The sequence below is a fragment of the Danio rerio genome, chromosome 25 (assembly GCF_049306965.1).
Source record: "Danio rerio strain Tuebingen ecotype United States chromosome 25, GRCz12tu, whole genome shotgun sequence".
Lineage (NCBI taxonomy): Eukaryota > Metazoa > Chordata > Actinopteri > Cypriniformes > Danionidae > Danio > Danio rerio.
In genome coordinates, this window is record NC_133200.1 from 4,467,501 (window position 1) to 4,489,352 (window position 21,852).

The 21,852-nt window shown below is 37.9% G+C and overlaps 1 protein-coding gene across 4 annotated transcripts in view; it reads right to left on the reverse strand.

Moving 5' to 3' along the window:
• cracr2b (calcium release activated channel regulator 2B) overlaps nt 1–21,852 on the reverse strand; it is a 44,510-nt gene that overhangs the window by 14,025 nt on the left and 8,633 nt on the right. The window contains exons 2-12 of one of the 4 annotated variants that reach the window (XR_012399976.1): nt 18,014–18,246; nt 15,789–15,900; nt 15,568–15,703; nt 11,936–12,082; nt 11,772–11,862; nt 9,214–9,309; nt 8,574–8,761; nt 5,994–6,065; nt 4,328–4,382; nt 2,909–3,347; nt 469–966 (exon numbers count right to left, since the gene is read on the reverse strand). Coding sequence is in view for 1 of the 4 variants with exons in the window: in NM_001080081.2 (NP_001073550.2) it covers nt 4,229–4,382; nt 5,994–6,065; nt 8,574–8,761; nt 9,214–9,309; nt 11,772–11,862; nt 11,936–12,082; nt 15,568–15,703; nt 15,789–15,900; nt 18,014–18,244 (1,227 nt within the window). In the remaining 3 variants the exon portion in view is untranslated. 4 annotated transcript variants of the gene reach the window in all.

Here is a 21,852-nt window from a genome sequence, read left to right on the forward strand (position 1 = left end):
GCCAACTTTACAGCAGAAAAGGTGTTTACAGCCTGGTACAAAAAACGATTTTGGTTAATACAGCTAATATTACCCTTCATGACAACTGTGAGGGGAGTGAATTTTTTTTATAACTCATCCGTTTCCTTTATATTAGGTTATATTAAGTCTGCATAGTTAAAGGCGTGGCCACTTGAGTGACAGCTAGGTCTCGCTGGTCGCCGTCACCTCACCTCAGCTGATTCCGGCTGATTAGCTGCTGATCTCTGCATGTTCATCATATTTTTGTGTTGTTTTATGTGGCTTTACACAGTCAGTTGCCTTTTGGACTTATTTCTTACAATTATCAGATGATATGGGATGCTGTGTGCGCTTAATTGTGCTCACAAACCATTCACGTGGCCTCCGTTTCCCAGGTGAATGAAGTTATATACTTTTATACCATCTCTATACATGTATTAGTTTTATTTAAGATAATTTATAATGTTCTTTAGACCTGTAATGCACTCCAGAATCTGTCAGATTGATTAGCTGTAGGCTCTAGAACAGTCATCTGAAGCGTTGTCATGCAGTGTTATGCTGGATTTCATCAATAGTCTTTCATTTACTAACACAGACTATATCTGAAGTGTTTGGAAGTCATCCGCATTTTCCTCTGGTTGAAAAACGTCATAAGAACAATGTTTAGTGGCTCAATGTATTACTACAGTGTTTTTACAAGTCTAAACACTTTATTGATATAGTGTACAACCAAGCACATGAGGTCAGAATACAAACGAGTCACAGGTAATGAAGTAATAAGCGTTTTCCCAAAGTAAAGTCCGTCTAAGCCAGGTCCAAGCAAAATGCCAGCAGGTGTCTGTAGCTCCGCCCACTCTCCGCCTCTTGAACCTTGTTTGGTATCCTGCCGTGGGTGTGATGAAGTGCAAACAAAATGTCGACGGTTGACCGCACCTACTTGTGGCTTCTTTAGCAGTGTTCAGAAACCTATGGGTGACGTCACGTATACTACGTCCATATATTATACAGTCTATGATTTATTCTAATAAAACAGCTGCCGCTTCTCCATGTGATCTTGAGCTAAAGAACTGAAAGCGGTGGACTGTGGCACAATAAAAGCTCTGCTGCTTTTGGTGACGCATCACGCTCATCTCTTATCAGCACTTGCTTCAGCATTTCTCGTTTCTCTTCACAGCATTCAGCCCTGATCACACCGAACGTGTTTTTTGTGTTGAGAGGGCCTTTTGCACTCGTGGCCGTCAACATTTCACACACTGCTTATGTGCCCTGCACGCCTCACGTTCTTGCCGGAGCGCTCTATGCGCCTGCAGTTGAAAAAAAAAGTAAATTCTAAGCATGAAAACTGTCAGTCACGTCTTTTTTTCATAGTCCAATCAAATGAAAGCAGCAGTGACAGCAGTGTTTGTGTTGTGAAGACGCCTACTGAGACTTTTAAAGATGGAGAAGAGACTAGCGGTCGCTGTTTCGAGGTAGCCGGAGCTGTATGACTTCAGAAATCATCAATATCACAGTATTATTAAATATTATAATTATAACAACATCAACAGCCACGCTCGCGCATAATACACAGCTGATTTAGTTGTTGCTTAAGCCTGGTTTATACGTCTGCGTCAAGTGACCGGCGTAACCAACGGCGCATGCAACGCGCGTAGCTGTGCATTTATTCTTCTGCGCGCTGTCTCTGTTGTTCTGCATTAACACTTCCGAAACGCTAGTTGGCAGTGAGGTGTTAATGTGTCTGTGTCCAGTTTCTTCGCCTGTGTTTTGTTCTTTCTGAACGCTTCCAGGATGTACAAGTAGCTCAAACTCGCTCATTTTGAGGCAGGAATCGGCGGATGTGCAACAACTTTAACTATGAGGTAAACACAAGACACAGAACTTTCCATCCGGAGCTCCTTCACGGGACTCCACACTTGTAAACAATCGCTCCATTGGGCTCGCTGCGATCCAAGGCTCTCTGTCCCGCCCAGACTCGTCAGCGCTACCAAGCCGACCAATCAAAGAGCTTTCGCTACGCGTCGTTGCGACGTGTAGTTACATTTTTTGAGAGGTGCACATCAGCGATGCAGACGGCCACGGCATAGGGCAATGCGTCGACACGTAGACTGCGCCATGGCAAACGCGTGCGTTTGACGCAGAAGTATAAATCAGCCTTCAGTGGCATAAAATACGCAGCACACTGCTTTTTTTCTTCTTGTCAACAAAAAAAATCGTTGCTAGTTGTTTGGCATCAGCTTGGTGTGTCCTTGCCTTTTAAAGTAGTTTAGCTACCACAACTCCAATCATTCCACTCACTCCATTATCCAGCTACAGCTTTGTTTGTTGTGAATACACTCCCTCTAGTGGCGAAAATTACACAATGTACCTTGAAAATGTTTTCTACTTGCAGGTTTAGAGGAAATCTTTACAATTGCAAAAATCAGCCACACTTTATTCATGCTGTTAGCAAACCATTAACTAATACTTTTAGCTTAATAAACTGCTAATTAGATGATTATTAATGTTTCGTAAGCTAGTAGTTGTGTTTAGGTATTGGGTAGGATTAGGGATATAAAATAAGATCATACTTTATAATGAACCCCTATCATCTTAACAATAGGCAGGTAATAAGTCAGTAGTAAATGAGGTATACCGATAACCTTACAGTGAAAGCCTAATCTGAGTATTTTCAGTTTCACAAGGTTGTTTTTACAGCATCAATGTTGTAATGTAAATACAATACATTCAGTTAAATAGACTTAAGCATTCATTTAGTTGTTCAAGCATTAAATGAGATGAAAGACTGTTAAACTGCTAGCGCCATCATCAGTCAGTTCAGGCTAGGGCAGAAATTCCATTGAATATGCTGGGGTAATATAAACAGTCATATTTTAAAGACATAGCATGGGGGGGAAATGGAGTTTAATGCAGTGCTTCTTGTCCAATCTGAGACCCACTTCATATTGTATATCTAACAGGCAGTGAAGATCACTGATTTTTAAAGAAATCAGATCTTAAACGTGACAATTTTTATAATGGAAAGACATTTTACTGGAAGCCCTTGGGCTGCCTGGCTGAAAATTAAAAGTGTGTGTGCATGTAGCTCATTGTTACCCAGATGTAATCACTCACTAAAAGTTGTACCTCAGAATTACATTGTTACAATAGTAAAGTTCCAATTGCAATCCGATAAGCAACAATTTTAGTAAATATAGTACACTGACAGCACAAATAAAGTCGTTTTATAGAGTGTCATGTGCTTAATAAGAAAGCTTGTGTTTGGTGTACCTCTTTGCAGATTTCCTCGGTGGAAAATAGTTCCCCATTATTGATTCCTTCCTCTGCAAAGGGTTCTTCGTATGTGATGTCTGAGGAACAGTTGATGAGACACGAAAAATGTTTAGCTTCTCTTTCAAAATTAAAAGTAATTAATTATGTGATTAAAATAAGGTACAAAAAATGTTTTATTAAACCTAAAATAAACCTATTATTTGCTGTTAACCATGACAGCACTGTATTTGTGCAAATCACCCAGAATAAATGACACGAATAAAGACAAATACACTTTTTATTGCTCACGGTTCAAAAATAAATCCATTTGTTCAACTTTAGAAATATTCACGTAGTCTACGTTTTGTTCTTGTTGCGTCAATCAGACCTCGAACACACAAGCTGTCATTTGGACAGAACTGCTCTTATCAAAGGAAACGACCAAAACTGAGAATTACAACTCATACATAAATGTGAAACAAGAGTTGATGAGGTACAGTGGCCTATATTTTAAAAGTCCTGAAATATTTATCATATAGATAAATTAATTGTTACGTCACACATTACCAAGTGTCATTTCTGATTGAACGGTCTTCCTCAAAAAAACAAAAAAAAAAAAAAAAAACATTTAGGGATTTTCTGAAGATTTTTTTGGCCATTCGCTTCCTTCTGTAACAGACTGAACAGAAAACAATCTTTCTTCTAAAGTCAATATCCAGTATGTCATAACATACATTATTCTGTACAAAGTTTCCTTCAAGTCACTTGTTGCTGCTCCTGCAAGAGTCGGAGAGATGGAGCTCTTCTGAAAGCACCATAAAACAGATCTGTGCCTGGAAAAACCCAGAAGAGTCTGTTTGCCGGTGAATTTGAGCATTTCTGGTTTTTCGGAAACCCATCGAAAGTGTATCCGTTCACATTTAGCTGCACCGTCTGCAGGCGTGCATTGCGGGTAATGTTACATCACCACAAATAAGAGTTAATACGGGTAAATAGAGCGCGGCCATGGTGAGAAGTTGTGCACACAGCGGCATGCTGGGTAATAGGTGGGGGGCGTGAAGGAGTGTTTTTGACTAACCATCTTCTGTGCCTGATGGGCATCTTTATCATCTCGAAGACGCTTGTTCATGTCTCTGAATAAAAGAAAGAAAGAGAGAGAAATATTGTTACATTTTTAAAGTTTGTTTTAATTTTTAGTCTATTTTAATTTTAAGTTTACTTTAAGTCTAAATGACACAATTTAAGTTTTATTTACAGTAAGTCTATTTTAAATTTTAAGTCTCAATTAAGGCTAATTTCTGAATTTTACATTTCTTTAAATTTAAGTCTTATCTAAGTCCATTTAAATTTTAAGTCTTATTTAAGTCTATTTTTAATTTAAGTCTAAGGTCTATTAAAATTGACATCTTTTTTAAGTCTATTTAAATTTTAAGTCTAATTTAAGTCTATTTTTATTTTAAGTCTATTTAAATTTAAAGTCTTATTTTGAGTCTATTTTTATTTTAAGTCCATTTAAATTTTAAGTCTTATTCAAGTTTATTTTTATTTTAAGTCTATTTAAATAAGTCTATTTAAATTTTAAGTCTTATTTAAGTCTATTTTTATTTTAAGTCTATTTAAATTAAGTCTTATTTTGAGTCTATTTTTATTTTAAGTCTATTTAAATTTTAAGTCTTATTTAAGTCTATTTTTATTTTAAGTCTATTTAAATTAAGTCTTATTTTGAGTCTATTTAAGTCTATTTTTATTTTAAGTCTATTTAAATTTTAAGTCTTATTTTGAGTCTATTTAAATTAAGTCTTATTTAAGTCTATTTTTAATTTGTCTATTTAAGGTCTACTAAAATTAACATCTTATTTAAGTCTATTTAAATTTTAAGTCTTATTTTGAGTCTATTTTTAATTTGAAGTCTATAATACACTATTTAACTCTTATTTAAGTCCATTTTTAAACTTAGGTCTATTTTTAAGTCTATTCAAATTTTAAGTCTCATTTAAGTCTAGTTTTAATTTAAGTCTATTCAAGGTCTACTAAAATTAACATCTTATTTAAGTCTATTTAAATTTTAAGTCTTATTTTAAGTCTATTTTTAATTTAAAGTCTATAATACACTATTTAACTCTTATTTAAGTCCATTTTTAAACTTAGGTCTATTTTTAAGTCTATTCAAATTTTAAGTCTTATTTAAGTCTAGTTTTAATTTAAGTTTTATTTAAATTGTCAATAGAATGTTTTTCTTTATTGTTGCATAGAAATAGGTTCCCATGGAAAACAAAAGTATTATTCTTTAGTAAATGTATTATTCATTTTGGTAAAAAAAAATAAAAAAAAAATAAATAATAATAATTATTATTATTATAATTATTATTATTACTATTATTATTATTATTGCCACATCATAGTTTGTTATTTACAAAATGAATAATACATTTACTAAATGAATAATACAATTTCATTCATTTAAATAAAATAATAATTTTTATGGTAATTTCAAAAACGCAACTAGTCACAGTACTAATAAAGGCTCAGAGTTATAGATGGTAATTCGAGTTATCGAAAATATGGACTAATGACCGATCAACCATCTCAATCCTGCATCTGTTCCTTTTGTGATCAGATTGGTCAGTTCTTATGGCCTTATCTTTCAGATAAGAATAATACACACATACACACACACACCTATGTTTAAACACTCATCCTGTTATAAACTCAAGGTGTGATCCGGTTAGTCTGGTCAAACTTACCGGAGCAGCTCCAGCTGTCTCACGAGGCTTTCCCGCTCCTTCTGCATGTTTCGGGACACTTTCAGGACTTCTCTGTAGCAGTCAAACATGAAAACAAACGAGCATGTTACATGAGCAGCAAATGTTTGTTTCTCTTTATCACTGTAATAGTACTTTTTATTACTGCAATTAAAGATTCTTTATTGGCATTGATGGTTCCATGATAAAACTGTAGGACGTACATTTGTGTGTTCACACACGCCTGAAGCTCCAGACCAACAAACTAATGAAACTTCTGCCGATCAATTCATGCATCTGATTAGCAGTGCCTGACTTATTTTTTGTCAATTGTTAATTTATGGTTTTATTTTCCATAAAATAAGAAAAGGAACACTCCACTTTTTTTTGGATATAGGTTAATTTTACAGCTGCCCTAGAGTTAAACAGTGGAGCTTTTGAATCCGTTCAGTCATCGCCGAGTCTGACAGGAGCACTTTTAGCTAAGCTTAGCATAAAACATCGGATTAGACCATTAGCATCTTACTCAAATATTTTTAATATGATGCTAAATAATGATGACTTAAATAAGACTTAAATATTAAATAGACTTAAAATAAGATGTAAATTTTAATAGACCTTAGACTTAAATTAAAAATAGACTTAAATAAGACTTAAAGTTAATATACTTAAAATAAGATTTAAAATTTAAATAGACTTAGGTAAGACTAAATGTAAAATTCAGAAATGAGCCTTGAGACTTAAAATTTAAAATAGACTTACTGTAAATAAAACTTAAATTGTCATTTAGACTCAAAATAAACTTGAAATAAACTTTAAAAATGTAACAATATTTCTCTCTATTTCTTTCTTTTATTCAGAGACATGAACAAGCGTCTTCGAGATGATAAAGATGCCCATCAGGCACAGAAGATGGTTAGTCAAAAACACTCCTTCACGCCCCCCACCTTATTACCCAGCATGCCGCTGTGTGCACAATTTCTCAACTAAACTGTGCAGGGCTTCGGCCCTCCAGGACTTGAGTTTGACACCCCTGATGTATGTTATGACATACTGGATATTGACTTTAGAAGAAAGATTGTTTTCTGTTCAGTCTGTTACAGAAGGAATCGAATGGCCAAAAAATCTTCAGAAAATCCCTAAATGTTGCTTTTTTTTTTTTGAAGACCCGGTCATCCCGATTAATGGTCTAATCTAAGTGTTTTGATTGTTTTACCCATTTTAAAGCTTGACTATTGGGTAGTTACATCATGTATTAAGACTGACAGAAAATGAAAAGTTGCTAATTTCTAGGCTGATATGGCTAATAACTATAGCCCAGGTCCGAAGTGGTACTCCTTTTCAGCCCTGGATTTTCAAGCCTTAGACCGGCCCACCTCAGTTCACGATTGACTATATTAAAATAAGATAATTTCCAATTCAATTTCTAATAATACTATCATGTATTTAAGGACACAGCTGCTTTAGAACTTCAAATGTTTTTCATAAATATGAGAACATTAAAGGGTAGCTAAATCTCCAACACTATTCTTTAAAACATCACAATGTCCTTTCCTGCAACATCTGAATATATATTCTGTGCAAAATTCTTTATAGATATCCAGTCCTTTGTAACGGTGGTCACACAAAAAATTAAAATAAAATATGTACACCTATACAAGTAACCTAAACAGTATTATATGTTTTAACACTAAAAATAAAAAATAAAAAAATGAATTACTCAGGTGAGGTTCGAACTCGGGTCTGCGACTCTGTAAAGCAACATGCTGACCACTGGACCACAATGGCGCTGTTAAGCTGATGCGTTTGGAATAAAATATATCTATCTGCAAGACTCTTTTAACCACAGTATTACTTTCTATTGATTGCTTAATCTTTTTCTCCCCTTCTTAGATTTCTGATCAAGTTATGTCCGATTCATTAATGTAGTGAATCATCTGATTGTCATTGAGCAGGTGTAATATTCATTAATATTAAGGCGAATGCGAATGATAGTTACATCATGATCAACCTGCAGGCTGCATTTTGCTCATGGGGCTGCGAGAAAATAAATAAATAGAGCAGAGCTGCGGCAAAATAATGAATAAAAATAGTGAGGCTATGGTCAAATAAATAAATAAAGGAAAAGTGCGACTGCTGAGAGTGAAAGCAGCTATGGACACCGGCTCTCGCGGCCACAAAATGGACTGGCCCACCGGGAATTCTCCCGGTTACCCTGATTTGCCACTCCGGGCCTGCTGTACACTCATTCCAACATAATAATCAAGAAACGTAATTGTTGTACCATCGCTGCAGCAGGCACAATGTTTTTGAATTATCAAAATTAGCAAGATGCTAATGGTCTAATCTGATTCAATAATTTATGCTAAGCTAAGCTAAAAGTGCTTTCGCCAGATTCAACAAAGGTAAAACTCAACTGTTTACCTCTGGGGGAGCTGTAAAATAAGCTTACTTCCACACAAAAGTGGAATGTAACTTCAAGAACTGCCAAAAACAACATCAATTTCATGTCCTGCTATGGAAAAACTGTACTAGTCTTCACACTGTGGTAGTAAACTCAATGCATTTTACATGCAAGCGCACCTCTCTTTGCCCCTCTGCTGCTGTTTGATGGTGTTCTGCAGTTGTTGTAGTTGACTCAGTGAGTTCTGGAGCTCCTCTCGGCTCTGCTCCAGCTGATCCTGAAGCTGCTGGTTTACGTTCTGCAGTCGCCGGTTCTCCCCGCGAGCATCAGCCTGGTCACTGCTCAGAGAGTTGATTCTGCTCTCCAACTGCACGCGCACATGGGGTCAGACAGACATCATGCTGTTATTTTGCCACTTTTAACAAGATGTAAAATAAGTCTCTGATGTCCCTAGAGTGTGTGTGAAGTTTCAGCTCAAAATACCACACAAATAATGTTTTAACTCTTTGAAATTGACCCTTTTAGGCTTTGATCCTAATTGTGGTGTTTTGGTGACTGTCGCTTTAAATTCAAATGAGATTGTACTCTTTTTCAAAAGAGGGCGGAGCTACAAATTAAAGTGTGTCAGCATAGTGGCAGATTCAAAAACAAGACTAAAGTGCTATGCTAATGAGGGAGAGATGGTCACTGGTGGGCGGGGCTTCCCCCCTCTGATGACACGTACAAAGGGAGAATGTCAATCAAAGTGTGATTTTTGCATAATAGGTCCCCTTTAAATGAATCAAACATGCTGACTAATGAATAATAATGAGATTGTACCTCTCTCTGTTTGGTAAGCGTGAACTCCAGCTCTTGTTCTCGAGTCCTCAGCTCCTGCAGTAGCTGCTCTTTCTTGTCTCCTTGCCTCATACTGTCCTTCATCACAGAACAGATGGACACCATCCACCACCATCAGCATCACGTCACCATTGTAAACGTCATTATTATTTAGCATCATATTAAAACCATCACCATCATCATCATAATAATTAGCATCACCACTATTGGTATTATAATCATAACACTATTACTATCCTCAGCATTCCCACTATAATCTATATGTGGTTGCTTGGGTGTTGCCAAGCAGTCAGTAACGCATGTGTGGCTGACTATTTTCAAAAAGCTCTAATTAGATGATTAATTGATTCAAGCTGATATTATGCAGCACCAAAACATCGTCCCTAGCTAGCTGTTGTGATGTCAATATTGGTGTCAAGAGGCTGTAGTGGCGTCAATATTGGTGTCAATAGGCTGTTGTGATGTCAATATTGGTGTCAAGAGGCTGTTGTGGCGTCAATATTGATGTCAATAGGCTGTTGTGATGTCAATATTGGTGTCAAGAGGCTGTTGTGGCGTCTATTTTGATGTCAATAGGCTGTTGTGGCGTCAATATTTGCGTCAAGAGGCTGTTGTGATGTCAATATTGGCGTCAATAGGCTGTAGTGGCGTCAATATTGATGTCAAGAGGCTGTTGTGATGTCAATATTAGTGTCAAGAGGCTGTAGTGGCATCAATATTGGTGTCAAGAGGCTGTTGTGGCGTCAATATTGGCGTCAAGAGGCTGTTGTGATGTCAATATTGTGTCAAGAGGCTGTAGTGGCATCAATATTGGTGTCAAGAGGCTGTTGTGGCGTCAATATTGGTGTCAAGAGGCTGTTGTGGCGTCAATATTGGCGTCAAGAGGCTGTTGTGATGTCAATATTGTGTCAAGAGGCTGTTGTGGCGTCAATATTGGTGTCAAGAGGCTGTTGTGGCGTCAATATTGGTGTCAAGAGGCTGTTGTGGCGTCAATATTGGTGTCAAGAGGCTGTTGTGGCGTCAATATTGGTGTCAAGAGGCTGTTGTGGTGTCAATATTGGTGTCAAGAGGCTGTTGTGGCGTCAATATTGGTGTCAAGAGGCTGTTGTGGCGTCAATATTTGCGTCAAGAGGCTGTTGTGATGTCAATATTGGCGTCAATAGGCTGTAGTGGCGTCAATATTGATGTCAAGAGGCTGTTGTGATGTCAATATTAGTGTCAAGAGGCTGTAGTGGCATCAATATTGGTGTCAAGAGGCTGTTGTGGCGTCAATATTGGCGTCAAGAGGCTGTTGTGATGTCAATATTGTGTCAAGAGGCTGTTGTGGCGTCAATATTGTGTCAAGAGGCTGTTGTGATGTCAATATTAGTGTCAAGAGGCTGTAGTGGCGTCAATATTGGTGTCAAGAGGCTGTTGTGGCGTCAATATTGGTGTCAAGAGGCTGTTGTGGCGTCAATATTGGTGTCAAGAGGCTGTTGTGGCGTCAATATTGGTGTCAAGAGGCTGTTGTGGCGTCAATATTGGTGTCAAGAGGCTGTTGTGGCGTCAATATTGGCGTCAAGAGGCTGTTGTGGCGTCAATATTGGCGTCAAGAGGCTGTTGTGGCGTCAATATTGGCGTCAAGAGGCTGTTGTGATGTCAATATTGGTGTCAAGAGGCTGTAGTGGCGTCAATATTGGTGTCAAGAGGCTGTTGTGGCGTCAATATTGGTGTCAAGAGGCTGTTGTGGCGTCAATATTGGCGTCAAGAGGCTGTTGTGGCGTCAATATTGCCGTCAAGAGGCTGTTGTGATGTCAATATTGGTGTCAAGAGGCTGTTGTGGCGTCAATATTGGTGTCAAGAGGCTGTTGTGATGTCAATATTGGTGTCAAGAGGCTGTTGTGGCGTAAATATTGGTGTCAAGAGGCTGTTGTGATTTCAATATTGGTGTCAAGAGGCTGTTGTGGCGTCAATATTGCCGTCAAGAGGCTGTTGTGGCGTCAATATTGCCGTCAAGAGGCTGTTGTGATGTCAATATTGGTGTCAAGAGGCTGTTGTGGCGTCAATATTGGTGTCAAGAGGCTGTTGTGATGTCAATATTGGTGTCAAGAGGCTGTTGTGATGTCAATATTGGTGTCAAGAGGCTGTTGTGATGTCAATATTGGTGTCAAGAGGCTGTTGTGGTGTCAATATTGGTGTAAAGAGGCTGTTATGGTGTCAATATTGGTGTCAAAAGGCTGTTGTGTACATCATGATTTTATTTAAAATTCACTATAATGTGCGATTAAAATATTTTGAATTTAAATGAGTTGCGGCTTAGACCCAGAAACAGTATTTTATGCATCACAACACAAGCGGAGGGCTGCACCAGCACAAAGATATTATTAAGAATAACTAACTAAACATCAACAAGATGCTAATGGTCTAATCTGATTCATAGTTCCGGGACTCGAACCAGCAATCTTCTTGCTGTGAGGCGACAGTGCTAACCACTGATCCACCATGCCACCTTAACTTGAAAATGTATGTCACATTCACAGTGTGTGTGTTTGTTTGTTTACCAGAGCTTGTCTTCTCTCCCTCTCTTCTTTTAACTGACTCTCCATGTCTTCATACATGGACCGAACCACTCTGTCGTGATCCTCCTCTCTCCTGCAGGACATCGAGTACTCTTAGCACATAAATGGGTTTATTTGACAAAAAGACGAGTGCAGTGAGGGCTGACCTGCGCAACGCATGCTCTAGATTGTCTTTCTCTTTGAGTGCGTCCTGAAGATGAGACACTGTATAGGACAGGACCTCCTCCAACACACCCAGCAGCTCAGGTTTGTCCCTCTGCAGCTCACACCACAGACCACACAACTCCCACTGACTGACAAACGAAGACACATGACCAACAAACAAATCACTATCATAGGAGACAGCTGAAATAAACACAGTTAGGCACTTAAGCACTTTAGGATAGAGTGATCAGATGGTGAATGGTTGCTAGGCTGTCGTTAAGCAGGGTTTATGTGGTTGTCAAGGTGATGTTAAGATGCTTTGAGTGGTTGCTAGGCTTTTTCTAGGGTGTTGCAAAGCATTTCATGAACTCCCGGTCAACAAACTAGAACATTTTTATAGTGATTGCCTAGCAACATCCTGGAAGCACCTTAGCAACTGACTAGCAGTTACTAAAGTGTTCTTGGCGGTTGACAGGTTGTAAATATGCTCTGAGGTGTTGCTAGGGTGCAAGTACGGAAGTATTCGGTGTTAGGATGCGGAGTAGTTGCTAGGGTGTTGCTAGGGCATTGCTATGCAGCAAAAAAATGTTCCAATTTGTTTACAGGAAGTTGTTAAAATGCTCTGAGTGGTTGCTAGGCTCTTTGCAGGTTGTTGCTAGGCATTTACTAAATTGTTCTAGTTTGTTGACAGTTTTCAACGTGATTGCTAGACAGTTGCTAGGGTGTTTCTAAGATGTTGCTAGGGAGTTACTAAAGTGCTCCGGGTGGTTGATGGGGTGTTGTTAAGATGCTCTGAAATGTTGCTAGGGTGCAAGTATTCTGATTGGTTAATACTCTGAGTGGTTGCTAGGCTATTTGTAGGGTGTTGTTAGGCAGTTGCTAAAATGTACTTGTTTGTTGACGGAGTTTCTTGAATGCTTGGAGTGGTTGTTGGGTTGTTACTGGGATGTTGCTGGGCAGTTATTAATGTGTTTTGGCTGGTGATCAGATGCTCAGATGATCAGAGGTGTTGCTAGGGTGCAAGCACTGAAGTATTCTGTGTAGCTATTTGTAGGGTGTTGCTAGGCACTTACTAAATTGTTCTAGCTTGTTGACAGAGTCCTCTAAATGGTTGCTAGACAGTTGCTAGGGTGTTTCTAGAATGTTGCTAGAGATTTACTAAATTGTTCTTGGTGGTTGACGAGGTGTTGTTAAGATGCTCTAAGGTGTTGCTAGGGTGCAGATACTGAAGAGTTGTGGGTAGTTAAAGTTGAGTTAAGATACTTTAAATGGTTGCTAGGCTAATTGTCAGATGTTGTCAGGCAGTTACTAAATTGTTCTAGTTTGTTGACAGAGTTTTCTAAATGCTCTAAATGATTGCTGGACAGCTGCTAAGGTGGTTCTAGGATGTTGCTAGGCAGTTAGTAAATTATTCTGTGTGGTTGACAGGGTGTTAAGATGTTCTGAGGTGTTGCTAGGGTGAACATACTCAAGTACAGTATTTTGGGTGGTTAAGGCTGTGTTAAGTTGCGGAGTGGTTGCTAGGCTATTTTTAGGGTGTTGCTAGGCACTTACTAAATTGTTGTAGTTTGTTGACAGAGTTCTCTAAATGGTTGCTGGACAGTTGCTAGGGTGTTTCTAGAATGTTGCTAGAGAGTTACTAAATTGTTCTTGTTGGTTGACGAGGTGTTGTTAAGATGCTCTAAGGTGTTGCTAGGGTGCAAGTACTGAAGAGTTGTGGGTAGTTAAAGTTGAGTTAAGATACTTTGAGTGGTTGCTAGGCTATTTGTCAGATGTTGTCAGGCAGTTACTAAATTGTTCTAGTTTGTTGACAGAGTTTTCTAAATGCTCTAAATAATTGCTGGACAGTTGCTAAGGTGGTTCTAGGATGTTGCTAGGCAGTTAGTAAATTATTCTGTGTGGTTGACAGGGTGTTAAGATGTTCTGAGGTGTTGCTAGGGTGAACATACTCAAGTACAGTATTTTGGGTGGTTAGGGCTGTGTTAAGTTGCGGAGTGGTTGCTAGGCTATTTTTAGGGTGTTGCTAGGCACTTACTAAATTGTTGTAGTTTGTTGACAGAGTTCTCTAAATGGTTGCTGGACAGTTGCTAGGGTGTTTCTAGAATGTTGCTAGAGAGTTACTAAATTGTTCTTGTTGGTTGACGAGGTGTTGTTAAGATGCTCTAAGGTGTTGCTAGGGTGCAAGTACTGAAGAGTTGTGGGTAGTTAAAGTTGAGTTAAGATACTTTGAGTGGTTGCTAGGCTATTTGTCAGATGTTGTCAGGCAGTTACTAAATTGTTCTAGTTTGTTGACAGAGTTTTCTAAATGCTCTAAATAATTGCTGGACAGTTGCTAAGGTGGTTCTAGGATGTTGCTATGCTGTTAGTAAATTGTTCTGTGTGGTTGACAGGGTGTTAAGATGCTCTGAGGTGTTGCTAGGGTGAACATACTCAAGTACAGTATTTTGGGTGGTTAAGGTTGTGTTAAGATGCGGAGTGGTTGCTAGGCTATTTTTAGGGTGTTGCTAGACACTTACTAAATAGTTGTAGTTTGTTGACAGAGTTCTCTAAATGGTTGCTGGACAGTTGCTAGGGTGTTTCTAGAATGTTGCTAGGGAGTTACTAAGTTGTTCTTGGTAGTTGACGAGGTGTTGTTAAGATGCTCTGAGGTGTTGCTAGGGTGCAAGTACTGAAGAGTTGTGAGTGGTTAAAGTTGAGATAAGATACTCTTAGCGGTTGCTAGGCTATTTGTCACATGTTGTCAGGTAGTTACTAAATTGTTCTAGTTTGTTGACAGGGAGTTTTCTAAATGCTCTAAATAATTGCTGGACAGTTGCTAAGGTGGTTCTAGGATGTTGCTAGGCAGTTAGTAAAGTGTTCTGTGTGGTTGACAGGGTGTTGTTAAGATGCTCTGAGGTGTTGCTAGGGTGAACATACTCAAGTACAATATTTTGGGTGTTTAAGGCTGTGTTAAGATGAGGAGTGGTTGCTAGGCTATTTTTAGGGTGTTGCTAGGCACTTACTAAATTGTAGTTTGTTGACGGAGTTCTCTAAATGGTTGCTGGACAGTTGCTAGGGTGTTTTTAGGATGTTGCTAGGGAGTTACTAAATTGTTCTTGGTGGTTGACAGGGTGTTGTTAAGATGCTCTGAGGTGTTGCTAGGGTGCACATACTGAAGTAAAGTAAGGCTGTGTTAAGATGCGGAGTAGTTGCTAGGCTATTTTTAAGGTGTTGCTAGGCAGCAAAAAGTTGTTCCAATTTGTTGACAGGGAGTTGCTTAAATGCTCCGAGTGGTTGCTGGTTGGTCAGTTGCTAGGGTGTTTTCGTAGCTAAGCAGTTATTGTTTCTGGGATGTTGCTAGGCAGTTACTAAAGTGTTCTGTTTGGTTGCCGGTGTTGTAAAGATGCTCTGAGGTGTCGCTAGAATTCAAGTACTGAAGCATTCTGGGTCATTGACAGGGTGTTAAGATGCCCGGAGGTGTTGCTAGGTAGTTTTTAAAGCATTCCAGGTGGTTGAATTACCCCAAGTATAAACAATAACATGATGTTAGCTTTGTCAATGTAACATTGATCCAAGCTTCACACAGGCGAACACAGTTTACACGTTATCTTATCAGTTACACTGGTGGTGACCATAGCTGTGTATATTTACTCACTCTTTGAAGAGTTTATCAGCTCCCAGCTCCATGAGGATTTGTGTGAATCGGATCTCCGTCGGCTCCTCTCGCTCCTCCCCGACAATTTCTCCTGCGCTCCTCACTTTCTCCTCTGGCCCAGAGCCAACAAGCTCTCCTAATTTAGACAGGGAGATCAAGTCTTAATGCCATCTACACATACTATACTGCACACAACTATCTTTGTTTTAGTACACACTAACCCAGGCCTGTGTGGAACTCGAGGGGTGTAAGATAACCATTTCTGTCTCTGTCCAAACTCTCGAACACTGATTCAAGCTGCTCAGGAGACAGAGGAAGCTCCTGTTGTAGACGCTTGTGGATTTAAAAATAAGACGCATTACACAGATGTACAGTAGTCAACAGTTGAAAACCTTTCGTCAAAGTTATCGTAAAACCATTGAACACTCATGTTTGTTGTCGTAGAACAGTTTTGAAGAACATTTTTGATTTTGAAATTTCACAAGCGAGAGATTTTTTTTCCCATCATGTTTGTAAACAATAGTTTTGATAACGAATGTCTAATAACTAATTTCTTTTGTTTTTGCAATGATGATACTACAAAATATTAGACCAGTTACTTTGCAAGATACTAGTATTCAGCTTAAAGAGCAATTTAAAGGATTAACTAGTTTAATTAGGTAAGGAAAGGTTAATTAGGAAAGTCATTAGACAACAGTGGTTTGTTCTGTAGTGAATTAAAAAATATATATTTCTTAAGCAGCCAATAATATTGACTTAGCAGTTTTTATGTTAAAAAACTAAAAGAAATACAACTTTCATGGCAATTCTAGCATTTATTCTGAAACATAGGACCCATTTGGAGCATGTGTGTGCTTTTACAAATTGTCAATCTAAGCCTCAGGATTTTTCAATTGCAGAGTGAAGTATATCGTTTAAGTATTTGTGTATTAAGTTTATCATTTGTACATGTGTGCTTCTTACATTGGTTATTTCTAAATGTAAACGATCCAAAAAAAAAAAAAAAAAAAAAAAAAAAAAAAAAAGAGTAATATTTAAATAATTGTAAAAAATAAATAAATAAATGTGTGTGTGTGTGTATATATATATATATATATATATATATATATATATAAACATAATTGATACTATGCATTTTTTATTTTTATGCATTTTCCAATTTTTTTTATTAATTAGTTTTTTGTGTAATAGTAATTTGATTTCCATTTATTTGTTTCTATTTTCCTGTAAAACGATCCTGCTATTTCTGTAAAAGTTTAATAAACGGATCAAAAAACAAAAACAGAAGAAAAATAAGACTCTCTAGAAGAAATCACCGGCCACTTTATTAGGTACACCTGTCCAACTGCTTGTTAACGCAAATTTCTAATCAGCCAATCACATGGCAGCAGCTCAATGGATTTAGGCATTTAGACATGGTCAAGACGATCTGCTGAAGTTCAAGCCGAGCATCAGAATGGGGAAGAAAGATGATTGAAGTAACTTTGAATGTGGCATGGTTGTTGTTGCCAGACGGGCTGGTCTGAGTATTTCAGAAACTGCTGATCTACTGGGATTTTCACGCACAAACATCTCTAGGGTTTACAGAGAATGGTCTGAAAAAGAGAAAATATCCAGTGAGCTGCAATTCTGTGGGCGCAAATGCCTTGTTGATGCCAGAGGTCAGAGGAGAATGGCCAGACTGCTGATTCCAGCTGATAGAAAGTCAACAGTAACTCAAATATGCCTTGTATCAACGGTTCAGGTTGGTGGTGTTGGTGTAATGGTGTGGGGGATATTTTCTTGGCACACTTTGGGTTCATTAGTACCAATTGAGCATCGTGTCAACGTCACAGCCTACTTGAGTATTGTTGCTGACCATCTCCATCCCTTTATGACCACAGTGTACTCATCTTCTGATGGCTACTTCCAGCAGGATAACACATCATGTTATAAAGAGTGAATCATCTCAGACTGGTTTCTTGAACATGACAATGAGTTCACTGAACTCAAATGGCCTCCACAGTCATCAGAGCTCAATCCAATAGAGCAACTTTGGGATGTGGTGGAACAGGAGATTCACATCATGGATGTGCAGCCGACAAATCTGCAGCAACTGTGTGATGCTATCATGTCAATATGGAGCAAAATCTCTGACGAATATTTCCAGTACCTTGTTGAATCTATGCCATGAAGGATTAAGGCAGTTCTGAAGGCAAAAGGGGGTCCAACCCGGTACTAGTAAGGTGTACCTAATAAAGTGGCTATTAAATGTATATAAAATGTAAAATACAGTGAAAAATGACTTGGCTTAATTAAACATAACTTGGTAAATATTTGAAAAATAATTGGTCTTCAACTAGATAAAGCAAAATCATTATTCCATTTTCAGTTTATTGTACATGCTGAGCAGAACTTTTCATTGCTTTGAAACCATCATCATCATCATCATCAAATGTCTTCTTACCTGCATGTCTCTCTTTGTGATGAATCCTTTCCCCTCTTTATCGCAGAGCACAAAGAGCTCTTTAGCTTTGCTCATTCTGTCCTGTCTGTCTGCTCCAGGAGACGGAGTATCGCTGGACGCCGATGACCTCGCTGTGCGACTGGGCAATGGGCTCCGCAGTGTTGATCTGGGGGACATCTGACCGCTGCCCGTCCCCTCCAGCACCACCCCGTCCTTCAGCCAGCCCGACATAACTGCAGAAAGGCACAGCACAGCCAAATCAAGATAAGAGATGGTCAAACCAGGTCAAAGCATAAGAAAACAGTCTTATCTGGCAGTTCTTGCCCCAATCAGCCTTGAGTCTGACAAGTGATACACAGCAAAACATTCTGCTAGTCTGGATTTCTGTTTTCTTTCCATCACAGCTCAGGGATTATACGGGTGCTGGAAATCCTTGAATTTTACCTGTTTGAAAAAGTGCGTAAATTTTGGATGAAGAGCTTGAAACTCCTCAAATACATGTAGTTGTGTTGCTTTGATAATAATGTACAGTGCTAACTGGCTAATAATACACTGTACACAAATGCAAGGTTCGGCACAATTTATTCAGGTTGTCCCAACACAAATCGATTAAGTTAATTTAACAAATTTAAGTGGATTAAACATAAAACGATTATGTTGTTGACTGTCAGCTGACGCGCTCCAAAGTGATAAATAGACTTTCCCAAATGCATTGTGAACTCGTGATTTGAAGCGGAGCAAAAGTTTGGGTTTTGGGTGCGTGTTAAACAGACGTATACACATAATTAATAATGTTAAAATCTAAAGATGTTGATCTTGGTGTTTTTTTTTTTCCAAACACAACTAATTTCATCCTAAATGAGCATAAACAGTTAAGAAAGCAGTCGAATGCTTTCATTTTAATGTTAGATGTGTGCATTTTTTAAAGGGACACCTGTTATTTAATGTAACCAAACGAAAAAATCTAAAATAAATGAATAAGAGATTCATTCGTTGCTCTTTAATCAGAATGTGTACGTTATACAGTGAAGAAACGGCTAATAAGATTTGATAGCTTGATTCTATTTTAAAATGAACAGCTATTAATTTTAATAAGCTGAACTGTTTGCTAATTTTTTTGCTGCTAATGTTTACTATTTATTTTTTCTTTTGTAAATAATAATAATAAAACATATTACTGACAATTTAACTGTTTATTTACAGCGAAACGGCTCCAAATTAGCATATTTAGTAATTTGAGGATTTTTTTAAAAGGGGTCAGGGGAATCCCTTATTATGGTGGGCATATCCCTCATTTTCACATCCCAGTGTTCACAGGTATGAGCATGTCTATAGTGCCGAATTGGATTAGTAATAGTCAATGAATTTAAGTTGCATGTTTTTGGATGGGAGAAAACAGGGGAACCCAGGGGAAACTCACGTGAGCATGGGGAGAACGTGTAAACTCCACACAGAAACGTCAGCTGTCTTGGTAAGGACTAAACCAGTGCTAACCACTGGGCCACAATGCCATTCACCTATAAAGGAGGAGGAGTGGGGTGGAAGGGGGGGGGTTCCTCAAAATGAAGATGGCTGTTATATAGAACCTAGGGTGTATATATAGTGGCTTAGGAATCGTCTGATTGTTGAATCATAAATTGAATAATGCAGGGCCGGTTGCAAGCAATCATAAGCACGTGATCATCTCAAAATTAGTATGAATAAACTTCACTTAAGCTCATTTTTTTAAAGATTTATTTTTGGGCTTTATTAGATGGGACAATATTGACACAGGAAGTCAAGTTGGAGAGAAAGAAAGGGGGGTAGGGAAATGTCCTCAAGCTGGGATTTGAACTCGGGATGCCTTGACATGCTACTGTACCATATGTTGACGCGCTAACCACTAGGCTTGAGGCCATTTTAAATAAGTAGTTTTTTTTTTTTTTTTAATTTGTGGCCTTTTAGTAGTGGCAGGTGACAAAATAAAATCTAAATAAATTTATGAAAGATGAACCTTTTACAGGTTTAATTTAAATCGCAAGCAAGCATTGTGCAATACTGCTCCCACAATAAGAGAAGTCTATGTGGACTTGTACGAACTGTGTATCAATTTGCATTGCTTTCACACACAGTGCATTAAATAAACCAAAAAAATAATAAATTCCTAAGCACTTTTGACATAAATACTCTACACGCGGCAAAAAAAAAAAAAAAAAAAAACTATATATTTTTTTGCATGCTAACAAACCTTTTTCAAAACTGCAGGCCCGTAGCCAGCCTGGTGAAAGAGGTGGTTCTTTTTTCTGAAAATATGGCCCTTTTTGCGGTCATTAGCCTCATTTTTTTATTTAATAATAAGGTTTAAATACTTTTAAGCATTATTTTTTGCTGGGTTAGCTTGTCGGATGGTCATCAGCCACACTTTTGATGTACCAAAAACATTTCCTATTTTTATTTTCCTGTAGAAATAATATGTGAATAATATTGAATATATTACATCATATATCATTAGACAAAATGAAGCCGTTTAAGTTTTAAATTAAAAACTAGCCTATTGCCCTTTATTAGGCAAACTCAAACTGGCCAGCACATTCAACTGTCCAAGAGAGGATTCCGCTTGGTCTTAAAGCCTTCTTCGGTGGTTATTTTCACAATTTATTACGGCGTAGCAGTCAAAATGGGACAAATGAGCTTGTGTATGGGACATATTCTGGACCTTTGTCAGTGAAGGGTCGGTCTTTCAAACCACCGAACCCCCCTTGCTACGTGCCTGAACTGTAAACCAGTTAAAACTTCATGCATTTTGTGCCATATTTATTTTGAAACTATTACCAGAAAATTAAAGTCATTTCAAACTGATCGCAATTTTAGTTAAAATCCTACTTGCAGTGTTGGGGGTAACCCAATACAAGGAACGCGAGTTATGTAATAATAGTACTTTAAAAACGAGTAAAGTAATGCATTACTTTTAAAAAATAAGCAATAATATTGGAGTTATTTTTTTAAAATGTAACGCGAGTAACTAGCTTTAGAATTAATTAGCTTTTAAAAAAGGTAAATGATGTATATGGCTGTAAATCTAAAAATGCTTGAAAAGTACTTCAATTTGACTTTGGTTAATGGTGTAAGAATCCTATCACTGGTCCAAATTTCAAATACCTTTGTATTAAATATTAAATATGTTGGAAAAGCCAGTTAGATTATTAACCATGTATTCAGATAATATTGCATTATTATTATTATTATTATTGCACGTTGGTTAAACAGTGACTTTACTTGGTAATCTTTACTAGTGGAATATGCTGAGGGCATCGGATCCATCCTGCTTCTTAATACATCAACAAATAAACATTAACCAAGAAGTCAAACATGACCCGAGACGCTTAAGACAACTTGACCGTGAATGTAAACGTCCGTCTCGAACATGTGATTCGGGAGCTAAAGAAAACCGATCTCCACCCTCAGTAAATGTCCAGCCGGTTTGAATGACCTGCTCCACAAATTCAACAGCACAGGGAAACTTAATAGATATGAGCCAAAAGAAGACGAAAAAAGTAAATAATTCACCAAGAATCCAATAGCAACTGTAAAGAAATATTCTGGCAACCGACTAAAATACTAGCATTTGAACTGCATTTTAACACCCTCCTAGAATATATTTCCAGCAATCATAGCTGGGCGATATGATAAAAATATTTTCTAGTAAATAATGTTTCATTTCTTACAGAGAGCAATCATTTAGCTTCACAAGACCTCAATGTGTCATTAGGAGCCGTGGATATTGATTTGGACTTGTTTGTATGCCTATATTTTAAATCTCAAAAACCGGTCACCATTCAGAACATTAGCTGGCAGCTCAG